Genomic DNA, 18,070 nt, shown 5'->3' on the forward strand with positions numbered 1-18,070 from the left:
GCAGAAACATGCCCTCTGTGACTGCTATATTATACATTAATAGACTGTTACACATTAAGCAGCATTTTATTGTTGTAACAGAGTCACAAGAGGTGAAATCACTGCAACACTCTAAACAATAATGTTGAGAACCACTGGTTTAATCTTAAACAAGGTAATCCATAAATGTATCATAATCTTACGACATATTGTTAAATCTCAATCTGTAAAGTAACTAACTAAACTGTCAGATGAATAGTGGAGTAAAAAGCACAATATCTACTTCTGAAATAAAAGTAATATACCCAAGAAAGACCAAGTACCTAAAACAATACTTCAGTGCAGTATTTGAACACATGTACAGTCACTTTCCAGCACTCAATAAAATGTTCAAAATACATCATTGAACAGCAAAAGAAAAAATGAAGAATAATGAGAGAACACATTTTGTTGTGTTCTCTGAGGGGGTCAGCGGTGCGTTCCGGGAACCTTGGACTTCTATAAACCTGGCCAGACTGCAGCGGACAAATTGTGCTTTTTTTGCCCGCCAGTGTGTGTTTACACTATTTTCTCACCCACGACAACATGAATGACTTTCTCAAATTATGTATTATAGATTGGTCGTTTTCCCCCTGTGTCCCATCCTCTGTGTTTCCCTGTATATTTTGCCCGAACAACATTTAAAACGGAGGCATGGGGAGGGAGTTGTTGTGTCGTGGGGAGCTGTTTCTGTGCGCTGGTGTGTTATCATCAGCCTGGATAGGGGAAAGGGGAGGGGAGGAGAGGGGAGGAGGGGTTACAAACCCAGTCCCGCGGAACATCCTGCGAACACATCTGAGTCTGGGACTCGGAACAAAACTCTGCACAGTTTCCCCTCACGCGTCGCCTCCGCGTCCCTCAGCGGGATGGCTCGTCGTTCTCCCGCGGGAGGAGTCCCGACACTTTAGATAAAGTCGCGAGCTCGTTGTCGTGGAGTTGACTCCACGGGGTCAATGTTCCTCTCGGACTTTTTGTTGTGTTTATGTTTGGACTCGCGGCGGTGGGACATCCGGAATGGGGGATCGGTGTAGGAGGAGACGACGCTCGCTGGTGTGCTGTTGGTAAATAGAGCGCACCAACGCGCGCGCGCGCACAGAGGCCAAACGCACGAGATGGACTTTAAGAGGACACAATTTGGAAGGTATTTTTTAAATATTGATATTGTATAATATATATATATAATCACAGGAAAGTTATATCTTGCAGCACGTTTTTTCTATGTGTGATAGCTACATCCTGTGCATCCATGCGAACTGACTCGCTGGCACAGGGACACGGGATGTTATCGATTAGAGTGTGTGTGAGTGTGTGTGTGTGTGTGTGTGTGTGTGTGTGTGTGTGTGTGTCAACGAGAGATGAAGAGAGAAGCAACAAGCTGGGAGACCATTACTTTAATTACCACTGAGTTACCCAATGATTTCATTTTCAGTTTCACCATCAAATCACTGTATTTCCATCAATGCTCCCCAACCGTCTCTCTGAGGATCAGGTTCCTTCATTGGCTTGAGCTCAGCAGTAGTTACCTTTTTGTTTCATGTGCTGCTGCATTCCACTGGAGATGGCATCACATACACAGCAGTTTACAGTATCTCCTGTTGAAGTCTGCGCGAGTGCATTCGTCTGTCAGTTAGCCTCCATGTCTGTATGTCTTCCTATGTGTGTGTGTGTGTGTGTGTGCGTGGGAGATGGCGATCATCGTGAGAACCAGAGTTTGAGTCCCAGAGGAGATGAACTTAATCTTTGCTCGAAAAGGAATAGCCCTGGAGTTACAGAGAGTGTACACACACACACACACACATTCCTACACTATCCCACCATGATCCAAAGGTTCTGATCCTCTTAGATGCAACCGATCCTATTAATGTATGGAATGTGCTGTAATGGGCTTTCATAACACACACTCGCTTTGTGAGGTGGAAACACGCCACACACGTGAAGAACATATATATTGAAACCATATGACGCACACGTGTGGAGAATCTCAGAACATGAAAGAGAGAAAAAGAGAAAGAATAGTGTGCTGATGAGGACAACAATGCTCTCTCTGATCAGAGCCTGCAAATCTCTATCCAGTCCTTTCAGTTCATTACACACACACACACACACACACACACACACACACACACACACACACACACACACACACACACACAGAGTTCTGTCATAACCGATTAGAGGACATCGGAGTGCTACATTCAGGTCCATTGATATCCCACAACAGTGCTCAGAAAGAAAAAAACTGCTCCCTTGTTGTGCACTTGGCACGGCCTGTGGAACTGCAGGGGAAAACTAAAGGAATGGCAGCCAAACAGTAGTCTAATGTTACTAAATATTTTCTTCATGTGGATTACATCTAGAGAGTGATAGAGCATGTGACTCCGGTTTATTTAAGGATTCTTGCCGCAGAAATCATGCAGACATTCACATGTGAGCAAAACTTTAAAGCTGCTAAATTTGAAATTCAGAGGATTAATATAACAGTAAAGAACTATTAGCTGTGTACAGATGTAGTGGAGTAATGTCCAGCTGAGCAGAGAATGAAGTCCCTCTCCCTCTCTGTGTGTTATAATCTCAGTTTTTCTGTGCTTTGTTTACGTAGACGGGCCGGCTAGTGTGTCGCCGCGTTGAATTTGAATGTAGCACTTTTAAAATAAGTGAAAAAGAGTCTGCATTACAATACGTAAGTGATGGCAAGCCGAGAAAAGTATTTTCAAAGCAGTAACGTGAGTAAGACGGATGTAATAACTCCGCTATATTAGAGCTGGTAAGCAAAACAAACGAGAGATACGGAAGAAAGCTGTGTGTGTTTGTGGAGGTTGTGTGTGAAAGACGGATGTGTTTTGTGCGTTAGAGAGCCCTGATGCCTCGACCCACAACAGGAAAACACACCGACATTCTTGTTATGAGGGTTCTGGTGGTGAGTGCACAAACACACACACACACACACACACACCTCAAGCTCTAACGTAAAATAACACGACCAATACATTTTACTTTCTCATACTCTTCCTGTCCACCAAACCGCAGGCACACGTGACGTTTTTTTAAAGATGAAATTGGTGATCAAGATATCCCGAGAGCAGCACCATAAAATACAGCAGCGTGTTCTCTGAATGCAGAAAGACTGACTGTTATCGCTTCCTATTCTTTTTACTTGCAGATACAAATGATCTTGTGATCTCACATAATATTTGTACTTGTTTCTAGTCAATGCATTAATATAGAAGTCACTCTTTTACTAAAATGTGTGCAGTTTTTTTGCCAGATGTCAGCGACATTAACAGGAGTGTTTTGATAATCAGCTGTTTTATAGACGTAAAGGTGAGAGTTGTGGCAAGTGATGGCGTCCCTTTGTCTGGTTCTTCTTCTGCTGATTCACTTTCTCCTCCCCTGTGCAGAATTAACAGACTATTAAAACAAGCCGCTACGGGACGTTTGTGTGTGTGTGTGTGTGTGTGTGTGTGTGTGTGTGTTGGAAATGAGGCGTGATGTCTGTGTGTGCGTGTGATGAGGAGGCGTCGGCCTAAATGTGTAACCACACAACACAGCTGACCAACGTAGACACACCTGTGGCCCAGCACGAGAGGCTGCGTTCAAATTACTGTGCGTGTGTTCGTTTGTGTGTGTGTGTGTGTGTGTGTGTGTGTGTGTGTGTGTGTGCATCTAGTCGTATAAAATGTGGTTTCGTAACATCTCCAGATGTGTTTTTTCCTGTAAGCTGGGATAGAGAGATTTACTGCTGATTAAATAGACTACACAACACACACACACACACGCACACACACACACACACACATACACACACACACGCGCGCACACACACGCGCACACACACAGACACACACACTCAAAGTATATTTCTCAGTAGTATGTGGCAACAAAACAAATAATGCAAATAAAGTTAATAGTTAGTGGTCAGTGGCATCCTGTTGTTGCAGTACAGCCACTGACATCACTGGTGACCATAGCGACGCGGACAGTTGCCCCAGCAACGATGAGGCACACTAAAATTCAGGCAACGTGATGTGGATTAGAGACCTGTAAATCCTTCAAGAATGACCATCATACACACACACACACACACACACGCACACACACGCACACACACGCACACACACACACACACACACACACACCATTGGCCGTCGTGGGCTCAGCTCACAGTAACTTATTAACTAATAAAGCAGAACTTTGTTTTGCCCTCTAGATCTGCATTCATTACCTGAACACCCCTCCCCGTCTTTCTGTCTCTCTCTCACTCTCCTCCCTCACCTCTCTCTCAGGTTCATGAACTGCAGGGTCCCAGCCAGTAAGAGATACCAGCCCACTGAATATGAACATGCTGCAAACTGTGCCACACATGGGGTGAGCCAAACAGACACACAGAAACACACTTTCAGAGCAAAAGTGAGTTCTACTTCAGTTCTTCTGGTTCACTCTCCCGATCCCACACCGTCCCCGGGCTGCTCTGCGTTTGGTTAGACTGTCTCTCTGAAACGATGGAGGGGATTGCGAGGAATGAGGTGGAATATGGAGGATTTTGGGCCGTGCCATAGAGGCTGTAATCTGTGATTCAGCCTGTAGCTTTCTCTAATCTGCTGTAATCCCCGTGCGCTTCCGCCAACCGTCAGAAAGTGAATGAAACAGACGGACAGACATGGAAGGAAACAGAGAGAAAACGTGGCCGTAATGACTGTAAAGCCTCAAATACACTGGGGTTTTCTGACTCATTCATTCATTGTCGCATTCATTCATTCACACAGTGCCATTTCGCAGGGCAGCGTATCCCATAAACATCAAGCATCATCTTCACCGTTGCGAGATACAGAATCAGTAAAAGGAGTAGTTTGATGTTTTGGGTTAGATGAGGACATTGATTCCACTCAGTCTCATGTGTGTACGGTGAATGTGAAGCCAGAGCCAGCAGACAGATAGCTTAGCTTAGCATTAAGCCTGGAAACAGCTAACGTTAGCCTGCTTCTGTCCAACGGTAACAAAATCCACTTACTGACACGTTTTACTGACATGTTACGAAACAGCGAATTTATGTTTTTTACACTTTGTTTTTTGTACAGATTAAACGATATAACATCCCAGGCTAGCTGTTTCTTAGTCTTTGCGCTAAGCTAAGCTAACCGGCTGCTGGTGGTAGCTTCATAAACTAGCATACGGACATGAGAGATCAATCTCTATCAATCTCCTCATCGAAGTCACGGCAAGAATGCAAATAAGCAAATTTCCCTAAATGTTGAACAATTCCTTTCATAGAGGTTGCAGCTGTTTCTTCTGGATTCAGAGAGACAGAGAAGAACGTTAACACATGTCAGGAACACAGACGTTTTAGGACAAATGCAGAATAATTCTCCCACAAGAAAGAAAATCGACCAAGTAAAATGTGTCTTTTCGGATCTTTTCCAGTTGTGGATCCTTCCCAGTCTGGTGGGCGGCTCTGTGCTCTACTTCCTGTCTGTGGACCAATGGCATCGTGTGGCGGCCTGGCTCTATGGGAGCGGTCTCACCGGCCTGTTTGTCACCTCAACACTCTTCCACACCGCTGCCTGGAAGATCAGCCACCTCCGGTGTGTGTGTGTGTGTGTGTGTGTGTGTGTGTAGCAGAAAAACGCTAGTAGGGATTTGGCAGATGTACATGTGTGTGTTTATGTGCTGCTCCGGTAGACATTTACATCTCACTCAGACATACAGTGTGTTAATTAGGACAGAGCCAGAAGGGCAGGGAGCACACGACAGATGTGGCGTGGTAATGAAAATACTTCACATCAACTTCACCTCACACCCTCTAAAAAAGCATTCACTCACATATATAACAGTCAAACACACACTCACGTTATGTAATGTGGGGAATAGACACGCGCTCTTAAACAACTCCTCTGGCATATCACACATAGTAGTCCCAAAAGACACAACAAGTCCTGTTTTATACGTTGAAGGACGGGGTCACGGGATGTTTGCATGTGTGCATGTGGGTGTGTTTTCACAACAACCAAATATGTCTTCTAAAATGTGACACCTGCCATGTACTGAAACTTTTTTTTAGCAGACTGTGCAGTTAGAGATTATGGATTAAACTGCATAAAGGTTGCCCCGATTTAGAAACGAGCTCTCCCTCTCTTTGTCCGTGTGTAGGACGGTGGAGCAGCGTTTCCACATGTGCGACAGAATGGCCATCTACTTCTTCATAGCGGCCTCCTACGCTCCCTGGTGGGTCAAGGAGCTACATACACAGTCTGCACGGATAACGCACCCGGCTCAGATAGTGACCGTCCCCGCTGTGTCTCCTCAGGTTGATGCTGAGGGAGCTGGGGCCCTGGACGTGCCACATGCGCTGGCTGATATGGGTCATGGCTTGTGTAGGATCCATGTACGTCTTCTTCTTCCACGAGAGGTAACACAGCCTGCCTCTGTGTGTCTCTCCCGTGTCCCCGGTTTGACACAGTTAACCTGAGACCAAACTCCCGTCCCCGAGTGTTTACAGCAAACACTGGGTTTGAAGCAGAAACAATTACATAGAAGATTAGTTAGTGTTTTCACGTCGTCTGTTTTCTACCTGCAGGTACAAGCTGGTCGAGTTGTTTGGATACGTGGCCATGGGGGTCGTTCCCGCTTTGGTCATCCTGTCTATGGTAAGCACAAAACACAAAAACCTGCTTCTGGGGGGAAAAAAAGAGCTTTCTTCTGTGAGCCGTCTTCCGCTGCAGCGGGCTTCCTGCTATTGTGTTGGAATCACACACTGTCAGTGTTTAAAGAACCAAACAGGTGGTTTGTTTGAGCCCATTACCTTCAAATCACATCTCGTTACTGTAACAAAGTGCATGTTTTAGATTCACTTTGTCCCAGGTAAGATTTTATCATATTGTAATATATTATATGACATAAATTATATATATTCTTTATATTTTTTACTGTCTACAAATCCCATGAAAAGACCAAAATCAAGTTTAGTCTGTCTCTTAATACTTTTCTACCTTGTCTGTGGTTTTTCTGTCAAAAATATCATTTACTAAAGCTTTTTTACAAACTTTATTGAAACAGGTGTAAAGAGAGTAACACATTTGTTGGGGACTATTTTCTACAGCAGATTAATTCACATTTGAACAATAAATTCTGTGTTCTTTGGGAAACATTTGGCAAAAATGTAAAACACAAAGTATTAACAATTTTAATATTTATCATTGTTACATGTATTTAGCTAAACGTGCTCTTTATTTGTTTGAAATGTATATACTCTTCTCACTTATGTGACCGTTTGAACTGTTACAGGTGGAGCGTACAGGTGTGTGTGAACTGGCGGTGGGAGGGGTCTTCTATGTGGTGGGCACGGCCTTCTTTAAGAGCGACGGCCTCGTCCCGTTCGCCCACGCCATCTGGCATCTTTTCGTCGCAGCAGGAGCGTGCATTCATTATTACGCCATCTGGAGGTACCTGTACTTACCCGGGCCACTGCTGCAGACATCGAGGTGACCCGCCGCTCTCACCTGAGATCATCAAACAGCTCCACGAGAGAGAAGTGAATTCAAGTCACGAGACTTTGAGTTTTGACAACAGCTAACCTGACTCGTGAGGCTACACCTGGAGGGACGGTGACGACATGATCTGACCGTCAGCACTGACAGCTGCAGACCAGATGAAATTCTCCACTGTTGGGGCCAAAACCCTGGGACCAAACACTCTTACTGTCGAACTACAAGTCATTTCAACATGCTAATTATAGAACAGACTGATGCGTGAACATTCAGCCTGACGGGACCAAACGTACACGTGCTCAGTTAAAAGAATAGTTTGACAATTTGCTAAAGCGCTTCTTCACACAGAAAGCAAATAAGCCTATAAAAAATGTCAAACTATTCCCTCAATCAAACATCTCAGTAACAGAACTTACCAGATACAGTCTGTGACTGCACTTGCTAAACTAGCCGAGGCTAGTTGAAGCCACCCTTTCCATATTCCAACCGTAAGAGATGTGCTAAAACCTACCACAAAGGCATTCCTTTACACTGGTGCTAAGCCCGACTTTATTGTAGTTTTGTCCATTTTGCACAGCGGCAAAGTATGAAAATATAAGAGTTGGCACCCAACACAGCACCCTTTGCTTCCACTGGTTTCATAAACAAACACTCTTGGGTTGACTTATTACTGCAGCCCCCTAAATGCTGGACACTGGCCCTTTAAGGGAAGTTAAAATGATGAAATATTTTAGCGTTAAACGTGTTTTCTACAGTACATTACGTCAACTGTAACCTTCATTAGTAATCATTTTATCCAACGGTTCATTTTGTGAACAGTCCGAAGAGCCGCAATGCATTTTGGGACGGTTGAGTGTGTCCAATGAGCTCACGCCTCATACTCTGCTCATGTACACGCGTGGGCATTTCCTCACGATCACAAAATCCACACACTACGCAGTTGGAAGGCACCGCATACATCAAACCAAGTTGTCGAACTTAGTATGAATTGTAGGTTCGTGTGATATTTCGAACACAAGCCTTTGACTGCATTAAGCAACCTGCAGACAGACTTACGGTCACGGTGTATCAGCTGGGTGACGCACTGATACGAATTAACAGTCGAGCTGCTTTTCTTCCAGATAAATGTCGACGGTTGAGGATAACTGGTCCATTTGTGATTCTGTTGTGATTTACATTCGTCTTGAATCCGCCTAAAAATCAAGCCTCATAATTTACTGTTATTTGAAAGATAAAAAAAGTTTAATCTAGAGCTAGTGTAACACTGTATGCTTTGATTATCTTGTTCAGAAGACGATGATTGCGGCTCTTATCCTGAGAACTTCACACACATGGGCATGTTATACACCATTATTCTCTTTTTACAGTCTTCTTTTTGGTGGTTCTTCATCCACTGCATAGACCAAACTTGCAGGTTCTCCCTAACCTCTAGAAGTTGAACTGTTTCTGTTTTTACAGAAAAATGGAGCACTTACTCAGGAAGTGAGCTTTTTCTTTTTTAATCAGATGATCTATTTTGTAAAATTGTATTTTCACTGAATTAAAGAGGAGACACTATATTACTCTGGGAGGGGTCGGTGTATTTTGTGGTTGCTAAAAAATGTTTCATCACATCAAGTGTCAAATCAAATAATGTCATTTATTAACAAAAACAATGTGCAAATTTCACACCAGATTCATCAGCATGTCCATTTCATGAGGGAAATCTAAGTGTGAATTCAAAATGATGTGTGTGTGTGTGTGTGTGTGTGTGTCACTGCGAGTGTGTGAGGTTGGTGAGGGCCCGCAGTCGCAGGGGCATGGCCACGTTGGTGTCTCTGTGCCACTGGGGCGTGGTGACGGGTGGGGGAGGGGTCAGGACGCTCTGAGCCACACCGGGAGCCTTCAGCAGCGACCACAACTCCTCACCTCGAGTTACTATGGCAACAAGGTCCTCTTCATCCGAGCACCAGGCAACTGGCCCCCCTCTGGTTACCGTTCTCAGCTTGGAGAGGAACAGAGACACCCTGAAATAGAAGAAAGAAAACACACACAATTACATGACATTACATGTGCTTATACGAGTAAGAATATATATTAAAAAATGTAAGTGTGTGGCTGTCACCTGGGTATGAGGTCATGTGATCGTGACGCCAGCTTAGCCAGAGCGCTCATTAGAGAGGTGACGACTCTTGGGACGGGGCAATCCGCTCCAGGGGGCGGGGCGGACGAAGTGATCTCGAACAGCACCGCCTCCAACGTCTCAAAACAGGAAGTGATGAGACTCACGGAGCAGCGAGAGTCACACGACGCCGAGAGGTACTCTCCCAGCACCCACACCTGACCGCCAAACAAGTTCAATATTATCTCGGCGTCAACGTCTTTTTTTTTTTTTTTGTTGCACTTTTTATTTGTTGTGATATTTTACACACATTCCAATACAATGGAAAGGATGCTGAGATTTGAGGATCCAAGACATACACAAAGGAAAAAGTATGACCCTTAAGTCAGCACGGTCCTCCTCTCTGCCACCCTGTGTGTTATGCAGACACACATACAGTATCTTTACCACGTGTGTGTAGATTTCCTCTTTGCTGTAGACCTTGGCTGTGGCTCCAGCGAACTCCAGCAGCTCGTGAGACTGGTCCACTACCAGAGACGGGTGGAGCTTGCACAACCTCAGCAGGTGGCAGCTGAACACCCTGCAGAAAAAGAGGAAGTGAGGAGATCAGGGTGAGGACAGACAGCAGAGTAACACTTTAGCTCTACCGAGTACATTTTGGTGTACCTGTGGATCTCTTTGTTGTATTTCGGGATGCTGAGGAGGAGGCTGCTTCTCTCTAGCATCACTTGAACCAAGTGGGCTAACAGCTTCTCATCAGCTACCTACACATACATAAAATGGTTTTCATGAGATGGAACTAAACATCCAGCATTTTAGTGTGCAGTGGTTGCACTTGTAATGAATTGGACGTTTAATCTCTTCACACCGCAATGACTGTGTCGAAATAAATGTGCAACAGCACGGGGACAGTCTGTGCACACTGAACGACTCTCGGCCAATCGGCGGTCTCAGCCAGCAGCTCGTGGAGCGTGCTCAGTCGGTCTATTGTGTCACCTGTGGAGCAAGAGAGGAAAGACCGACGTTTACCAGCAGCCGCTGTTACGATAGACAGTCTTAAAGACACAGTCAATATGAATTAAAATACACCATCTAATGTCATAGCCATCTGCATCGGAGTCATGCAATTTGTTATAAATATTCACTAATATCGTACAAATATTTCAAAAATGTTTCATAAACCGCTGTCTTTTAAAAGGAATAGCTCGGAATTTTAGGGAAATATGCTTAATTGTGTGTACAGTACATATGAAGCTACAAACAGCAGCCGGTTAGCCTAGCTTAGCATAAAGATGGTGAGACTGCTGGCCTGGCTCTGTCCAAAGGTAACAACATCTGCCCCTCAAAAGATCACCGATTGACAACTTATACTGAGAGTACCTGAGCCCGCTTCCCCTCGAAGCAGGAAGAGGAACAGCCCTCGGAAGGATTGGCTTCGAAATGCATCGAGTGACAGGAGGCCACGCCCCCCCGGCTCAGAGATGGGCAAAGAAGTTGACCTGCAGCACACACACACACACAGTAAAGATGGTGGTCCATAGTAAAATCAGTATGTTAGGTAGTTTGGTAATTTTTTTTTAAGAGCGTTTTGCTCTGATGTGTGGCTGCACCTGACTTGCAAGACCAGTGTGGCAGAGAGACAGGGCAGGTCCAGCAGAGTGTGGAGAAGCTCCACTGCAGTTCCAGCTGTCACCAGAGAAGGCAGCAGATCCACAAAGTCGTCCACCACGGCCGGGCTGTCCCACGCTAAGAACTACAGCAACGGACAGACAAAGAGCAGAAGGCTTGTGTATCCCCCACGTGGTGTCACATGTACTCCTCACCAGCCTACAGAAGGCATGCGTAGAGAGTACAACAGTCAAAAACATCTCTACATCTCTGTGGAGATCTTTACCTTCAGCAGGTTTGGGAAGGAGTGGGAGTACTGTGGGACTCGGAGCTGTAGGCTCTCGACGTTCAGTCGAAGGAAGCGTAGAAACTCGTGTGCCAGGAATGGGTTGTTGAACAGCTCAGCGGGGAACCGTCCGAACACCAGCGTCCACACACTCTCACAATCCACCGCAGCCATCTCGCCTGGACAGGTTGGAGTACACCGGTTTCAAATTAAAATGCTTCGGTTGTTCGTGAAGCAAGCTGCCGAACTGTCGACGTGAGAGAACTTATATGTGCGTGACTCCATACTGGTGCTTGTATATTTATGTGCTCGGATGTGAACACGCACCATGGTTGAGGTAGAACTGAGCTATGGGCAGCAGCACTCTGGCAAACGACAGGTCTGAGCTGAGCCGACCAAAGAGCGCCTTAATGCACGGGAACGTTCGGAAGACCAGCGAGGCGTCCTCCCCACACACACAGTCGAGGATACACACCGCCTCCACCAGACACTGAGAGAGGGAACAGGACGGACGCTTTAAAGGCACCAGTATAAAACCCTGGTTCCAATGTTGTTGGAAAGATGTGAGGTCTGGGTTTTTATTTTTCTGTGTCAATCATTCTTCAAGAAGTCTGATCTTTTTACTGTATTTTGAGATTATTTCCTACATTTACCCCAGTAGCTTTCTGCTCGCGGATAGATTAGATGTTACATGTGTAGATGTGCAGTGACTTGGTAACAGCAAAGGGACAGAAGAGACACTACACCATTTTACACTACTGACTGTTATTATTGCTGATGTACTGGAAGGGAGAAAAACTATTTACGGTGTTTCTTTCCCCTTAATATTAGGAAAGTTCAGCTTCTTTCAACACAAGGTGTTTGGAATGGATTAGTGCCCACACACACAGGACGAAGAGGACACGTGTGATGCTGAGGTGGAGGCTTGATTGTACCAGAACCACAACACAGACTCACCGCCTTCTGCAGGTCTGAGTCCGTCCTTTTGTGTGCCTCTGAGACAAAAAGAAGAATAAACATTGCAACTGTTCACACTTGCACTGAGAAAACTATAACGTACTGACAGAAAAGAATACAAGATTACAAGATTCAACATCTGGATTTACAACTACGCAACCTACTTTTCTCTCCCACACACACACACACACACACACACACACACACAACACAGTTTAACGGGCGCACACTCACTGCGATCGCTCTGCTCGATGAGGCGTTGGCAGTACTGGAAGGCCTTCTCTCTCAGACGCTCCTTTGGAGGCAGCAGTCGGCTGGAGGAGGAGGTCGCTGAAACCATGGAAACCACCGACCCGTCCACCTCCGACCGGTCATCTGCAACACGGGAGGTCAGAGGTCAGAGGTCACGACTCAAAACCTTCTGAGAGAAATGAGGATTTATCGCCATCATGGTGTACTTTCAAACTGCTTGTTGCCGAATGGGAACGGACGACAGCAGTTATAATGATTCAAAAAGGTTTTCAATGCCTTGATTTACAGAAAACAAAAACTTCAATCATGTGACTTCTCCTTTTAGTCACCAGAACTACGTGATTTAGTGACACGTTTAGTAATTTAACCAGAAACTCCACCGGGCACCGTTAAACTCAAACCTTTAAGATCAAGCTGGCTGCTGAGGTTTAGATCAGAGATGATTAGAAAGGTTTAAAGTTAGGTTAATCATTGAAGCATCCTTCGAGAAAGACGAGAAAGTAACAGTTGGAAATATAACACAGCATAGAAAAAAAGCCCCAAATCAACCAGACTTAATATGAATCAGATATCTATATGAATACACTGTACTTGAATTATGCATGAAGATTGAAGACCAAGAAACCATCAACTTGAACTTGAAAAGTGTCGAGATTAAACATGTAAATTCATAAAAGATTTGCTCCTCAAAATATACTCTTTACCGCGAGCAACATGTACTGGAGCTCTACAGCAAATGTGTGTTAAGTATAGAAATATGAAAGAGAATCTGAACGTGGCCGCTGTCAGAGCAGTTTATTAGTCATTCGTCGCCGTGATTCATCCATGATTGCAAACCAGGAGATTAGAAGGAAGAGTAAAAGGAGAGTTAAGAAGTCACAGATCAGGACGGTTTGTTAGATCGAGTGCGAGTCACGATCATGTCGAGCGTCGTGAGTTGACACCCGAGGTTAAATTAGTTTGTGTGCAGCTTCTTAGGAGCACGCGCATGCAGGTACGGTCCACGAACCTCGCACGTCTTACCATTAGAAAAGGAGTGGGAGAGGGAGAGGCTGAGCTGCAGCCGGTTTGCTGGAGGTGATGACAACACAGAGGAGGTCATCGGGGACGAGAGGTACGAAAGGTACTTTGAGACTGTGGTTCCTTGCATGTTCTCTGTAGCTGTGACATGAAGCAATGAGCCTCTATAGCATCGGGAGGCAAACGGTTGTGTGGTTGTTATTATTATTATTGACGGGAAAGGTCATACCGGTGTCAGCTGTATTGTTGGCGCTGGAAACGGAGTGGTAGGTGAGGAGCCAATGGCGGAGCATGGAAAAGGAGTAGACGTTCATCCACTGGTCCTCAGTGAAGCCCTGGCCCACACACAGCACAGTGAAGAAATCCCCCGACACCGTCCCATCCAGCTCCGCTATCGGTACCGGCTGATGGAAAAACACAGATGCAAAGAAGTAAAAAAAAAAAAAAAAAAGTAATTTTCTCCACTTTTTATTAGTGAAAGAGTGAATATGAAAGTGGATTGCGTACCTGACGTGACCTGGGCCCCGTGAAGAACCCTCCAGAGGGAGCACCGCCTCCCTGAGTGATGCTCGCGTAACGCAACCAATCCACAAGCTTTTTACTCAGGAGGGTCACGTGATCTGTAAGTCAAGGACAAAAGGATGCTGATTTGTGTGCATGTGGAATTCGCTCGATCGCTGATTGGATGTCTTTGACATTTTCAACTTTGCGTCAAGTTTTGCCCCACTCTCTGTCTGCTACCTGCAGTGAGGCACTCCGGGCTGTGTGTGAGCACGCTGTTGAGGATCGGCAGGGTGTGTGCGAGCGGGTTGGCCGGCCCCTCCGACTGTCGGCTGTCCAGACTGCGGAGGAGATGCGCGCAGAGTGACGACACATCAGCCCTGGTTCCAGCCTGTTGGGGTTTAAGTTTGCAGGACAGTGTTTAGGTCATCTCATATATTTCTCAAAATAAAGAAGAAAAAAAACCCCCACACATTACTGCACACCTGTGAGAGCTGCAGGGCAGCAGCATGACTGTTGAGCTGAATGAAGTTCTCCTGGTTGTAGTTCACTTCCTGACCAGAGAGGGGCAGTGTCTCTCTGAGCACAGCTGAGCTCAGCACCTGAAACTGCTCCGCAGGAGACGAGAGGAGGGATTGAAGTCTCTTCTGAAGCTCTGGGGGCAACCTTTGGTCGGTGATAACAGAGGAGACATGCGGAAGATATGTTATGAATCAAAGCTCACGCTGAATATATTAAAGAGTTTGGAGCCGGAATAGAAGATTGATGACTGGGGAAGTTGAAGCTCAACATTGTGGCAGTTTGTGTTTGCTGACAGAGAGGGCAGGTGAGATCACCACAGACAGCAAAAGAGGGAGTGATGGAAAGAAGGAAGGAGTTGGATAATGGAGCAGGTTGAAAGGAATGAGGACAGGAAGGGGACCGGACAGAGGGCTCGTGCATGGTGCATGGTGTATGGCAGGTGTCAGTGGGAGCCCTTACGTCCTGGTGTACTTGGTAGCAGAGAGGATGAGGTGCAGCCTCTGCAGGGAGTCGACGGCCTCATGGCCGAGCTCCTTCCCCTGGAGCAGCTTCACCAATCTGCTGTGAAACTTCTGCAGCTCAGACTCCTGAATCTCTCTGGAAACGACACACACAGAGCACCTGGATTTGCCTCTGAAAAGTCCTTCCAGACGTACTGCTTAAAGATTTCACCACCTAATTGTTGACACATTAATCAACTCCATATTTGATCACTAATGTGGAGAATTACAGTATTAAGAAGTAGAAGTAGTAGAATTTGTAGCACCCTTAGTGGTGAATAGAAGTGTTACAATAATAAAATGTAAAATATGTAAGAGTCACAAAATATTTACTGAAGAATGAATTATGTTTGTAATATGTTTACATGAAGGATATTGCATGTTACAGTGTACTGACATATTGAATGTATTGAAATCATGAATGCATAAACACTGGAGGATTTAAACACTGTAAAGAATAGCCAACAGGGAAAGTTAGGGAATTCAAGGCAAGGCTTTTCAGAGACATCAAAGGGGACATCAAAGGGGACACAGAGGTGCTGGACAAATGGCCAAGGAAGGAGGAGGAGAACCGGAGACGACTGATGAGGAAGCAGACGGCCATAAAGTAACAGAGAGGACTCCTGGGAAAAACCATGCGGTCCCAGGTCAGAGGTGATGTCAGAGGTGATGTCACAAGGAACCAGCCACTGAGATGAGCAACGGATCGATGGAGGTGGGGTCAGATCAATCGGAAACCAATCACTGACCCCGGATGACGGCCTTTATGTTTTGCGACGGCTTGGGGCGCTTTCCAGCCATCAAAGAACATAAAAAGAATGTTTGAGAGAGAAAGTTTCAGTTCTCGGCAATATTCGTTTTTCAGAACCCGGCCAGGTCGGACCTGTGAGTGAAATTGCACGTGGACTCTGTTCTCGAGAACATTACCATGCATGGTGTATTTCAGATTGCATTTGTAAAACATTAGGTTGCAATTGAGTGCATCAGTTTGCATTGTTTACCTTCGTGGTTGCAGTTGTATCTGCTATCTTTTTATTAAATACTATTTTTGACTTTTAATTGGATCCAGTTCGTTTTTTGATTAGTCTCCGTTGCTGGAAGTCAGCAGCGGCGAAAGTTTGCAGCCTACCTCCTCTCGTGAAGTTCCGGCCTCGACACTAATCAACCCTTTGACACGAAAGCAACGGTTTTAAACAAAACAATTTACAGTAAATTACCTTTAAATAGTAACAAAAACATCGACGCGATAATATAAGTAATTGTTAGCAGTCCTACTGGTGATAAACAGCTGTTAAAGTAACGCTTAATAAACGTAAACATTAAAAGTTTAGGTAATATGACAAAGCGTAGTGGGGTTTTGACAGGCTACTAGCTTTAGCATTGTTAGCTTAGAAGAGGAAATGGTAACTCGACGAGTGTAAACCAGCTGAAGAGAGGAACTGAAGGTGGCGGAGGAAGTTCTTCTTTTATGGCTTTCCTTACCTTGCCTGTTTGATTAAACTTTCCGAACCGTGAGAGTACATTACGAGAGAAAGTCTGGCATTCCTCTGCCGTGTCTTACTGCAGCGAAAGGTAAACAGTGCGGTCGCTAATCATGTCCTGACTGGAATCACATGACCGTCACGTTAGTTCCGTCTTCACTGAGGGGAAGTTAGGTCCGACCGGTAACTCACTCACTCTTAATATAAGCCGTCATAAATGGTTTGTATAATACGTCATAAATGGTTTGTATAATACGTCATAAATGGTTTGTATACTACGTCATAAATGGTTTATGGCGTATTGTATTGAGCGTGAGTGCACGTAAAACCATAATCTCCGGTAAATTATTGTTTGGGGCTAACAACCTGTTTTTTCCCACTTCAATTATTAGTTAGGTTACTTCAAATGTCTGTTTCACAGTCTTACTTATTTTTCTTCAACAGTTTTAATTGTCTAAAAATGATATTAAACGCGTGCATTTTACTGTTATACAGATGATCCCCCAAGTAGCATTTCTTTCATATGAGGACCAAACAGAAACAAAAACCTGTGTTTTACAGCAGGCGGCTTTAGTATGTATAACACATGTACAGAAACAGGTTATTTTCAAGTCAAATTATACTTACAGTAGAGAAGTAACATTACTCTTTTCCTTTGTGATATCATAAATCTATCTAAAATTCTAAATTTCAGATAGAAGATGGTACAGGTCGTCACTGTTTACTCCTCTGATCACAGTACTTTAAGTAAAAAACGTAAAGGATCTATCCACCACTGAAAAGTATCAGATTTTTACTTAGACTTTTTATTCACAGAATAGCAATGTCATTTTCTTACTAAGTAATTCTAAAATATAAAAATAACCCATTACATTTAAAGGTCCTGTATTGACAATGTCACTTCAGTAAAAGTAAGCAACAGGCCTATCAGGTAAATGTACTCGATTAAATTAAATTAAAATGACTCATACTGCTTATATAAAAATGGACCCTGTAATTGTCATAGCCTACTAGGTTATATTAAATCATTGGATTAGTATTATCACATATGCATTAATGTAAGCAGCATGTTGGTGTAGTTCCATAATTTTTGTTTTGTAATGTTTTGTATGCAAAACTGTTAAGTCACTACAGGAGTAAAAATCTGCATATATATTTGCATAGACAAAAAAAAAAGTGTAGTAGTGTTGTGTAGTATAATTGAAGGCTACTTTAATATTATTAGGACTAATTCCATGTTGCAAGAAGCTGCCGCTGATATCACGCATCTGAAGGAGTAAACAATGAGGTTAGATGGAAACCTTCAGAACAAGAGACCCACAATATGATGCAGCCTACTGACC

General features: G+C 44.5%; 2 protein-coding genes across 4 annotated transcripts; one reads left to right on the forward strand and one right to left on the reverse strand.

Annotated features, from left to right (window-relative positions):
- Positions 1-1,030: 1,030 nt before the first annotated feature.
- Positions 1,031-7,497, forward strand: LOC306709961 (monocyte to macrophage differentiation factor 2-like; the record flags this gene model as incomplete). The annotated part of the gene is made up of 7 exons (XM_079178296.1): positions 1,031-1,159; positions 4,302-4,383; positions 5,437-5,597; positions 6,163-6,237; positions 6,320-6,421; positions 6,590-6,659; positions 7,297-7,497. The coding sequence occupies exons 1-7, from the start codon at positions 1,131-1,133 to the stop codon at positions 7,495-7,497; spliced, it is 720 nt and encodes a 239-aa protein (XP_079034422.1). The 5' UTR covers positions 1,031-1,130.
- A 1,622-nt stretch (positions 7,498-9,119) lies between these two features.
- On the reverse strand, positions 9,120-16,847 carry ap5z1 (adaptor related protein complex 5 subunit zeta 1). Of its 3 annotated transcripts, none has more exons than XM_079176960.1 (18): positions 16,729-16,847; positions 15,206-15,343; positions 14,710-14,890; positions 14,465-14,615; positions 14,231-14,343; positions 13,953-14,127; positions 13,727-13,774; positions 12,686-12,826; positions 12,452-12,489; positions 11,822-11,984; positions 11,495-11,673; positions 11,211-11,353; positions 10,981-11,099; positions 10,469-10,596; positions 10,267-10,364; positions 10,048-10,180; positions 9,604-9,818; positions 9,120-9,505 (listed from the first exon to the last, which is right to left on the reverse strand). In XM_079176960.1, the coding sequence occupies exons 1-18, from the start codon at positions 16,767-16,769 to the stop codon at positions 9,253-9,255; spliced, it is 2,457 nt and encodes an 818-aa protein (XP_079033086.1). In that variant the 5' UTR covers positions 16,770-16,847; the 3' UTR covers positions 9,120-9,252. The 3 variants fall into 3 exon arrangements, with proteins under 3 accessions (XP_079033086.1, XP_079033085.1, XP_079033087.1); XM_079176959.1 differs by having other exon boundaries at positions 13,727-13,864; XM_079176961.1 differs by lacking the exon at positions 13,727-13,774.
- Between the last annotated feature and the right edge of the window lie 1,223 nt (positions 16,848-18,070).

The sequence above is a fragment of the Pholis gunnellus genome (genome assembly GCF_910591455.1).
Source record: "Pholis gunnellus genome assembly, chromosome: 17".
Taxonomy (NCBI): domain Eukaryota; kingdom Metazoa; phylum Chordata; class Actinopteri; order Perciformes; family Pholidae; genus Pholis; species Pholis gunnellus.

Coding starts and splice junctions, on each gene's coding strand:
- ap5z1 (XM_079176959.1), bottom strand. CDS start 16,769: ATGTACTCTCACGGTTCGGAAAGTTTAATCAAACAGGCAAG. Junction 14,891..15,205: donor GCTACCAAGTACACCAGGAC/GTAAGGGCTCCC, acceptor CACCGACCAAAG/GTTGCCCCCAGAGCTTCAGA. Junction 13,865..13,952: donor CAACAATACAGCTGACACCG/GTATGACCTTTC, acceptor TTCATGTCACAG/CTACAGAGAACATGCAAGGA.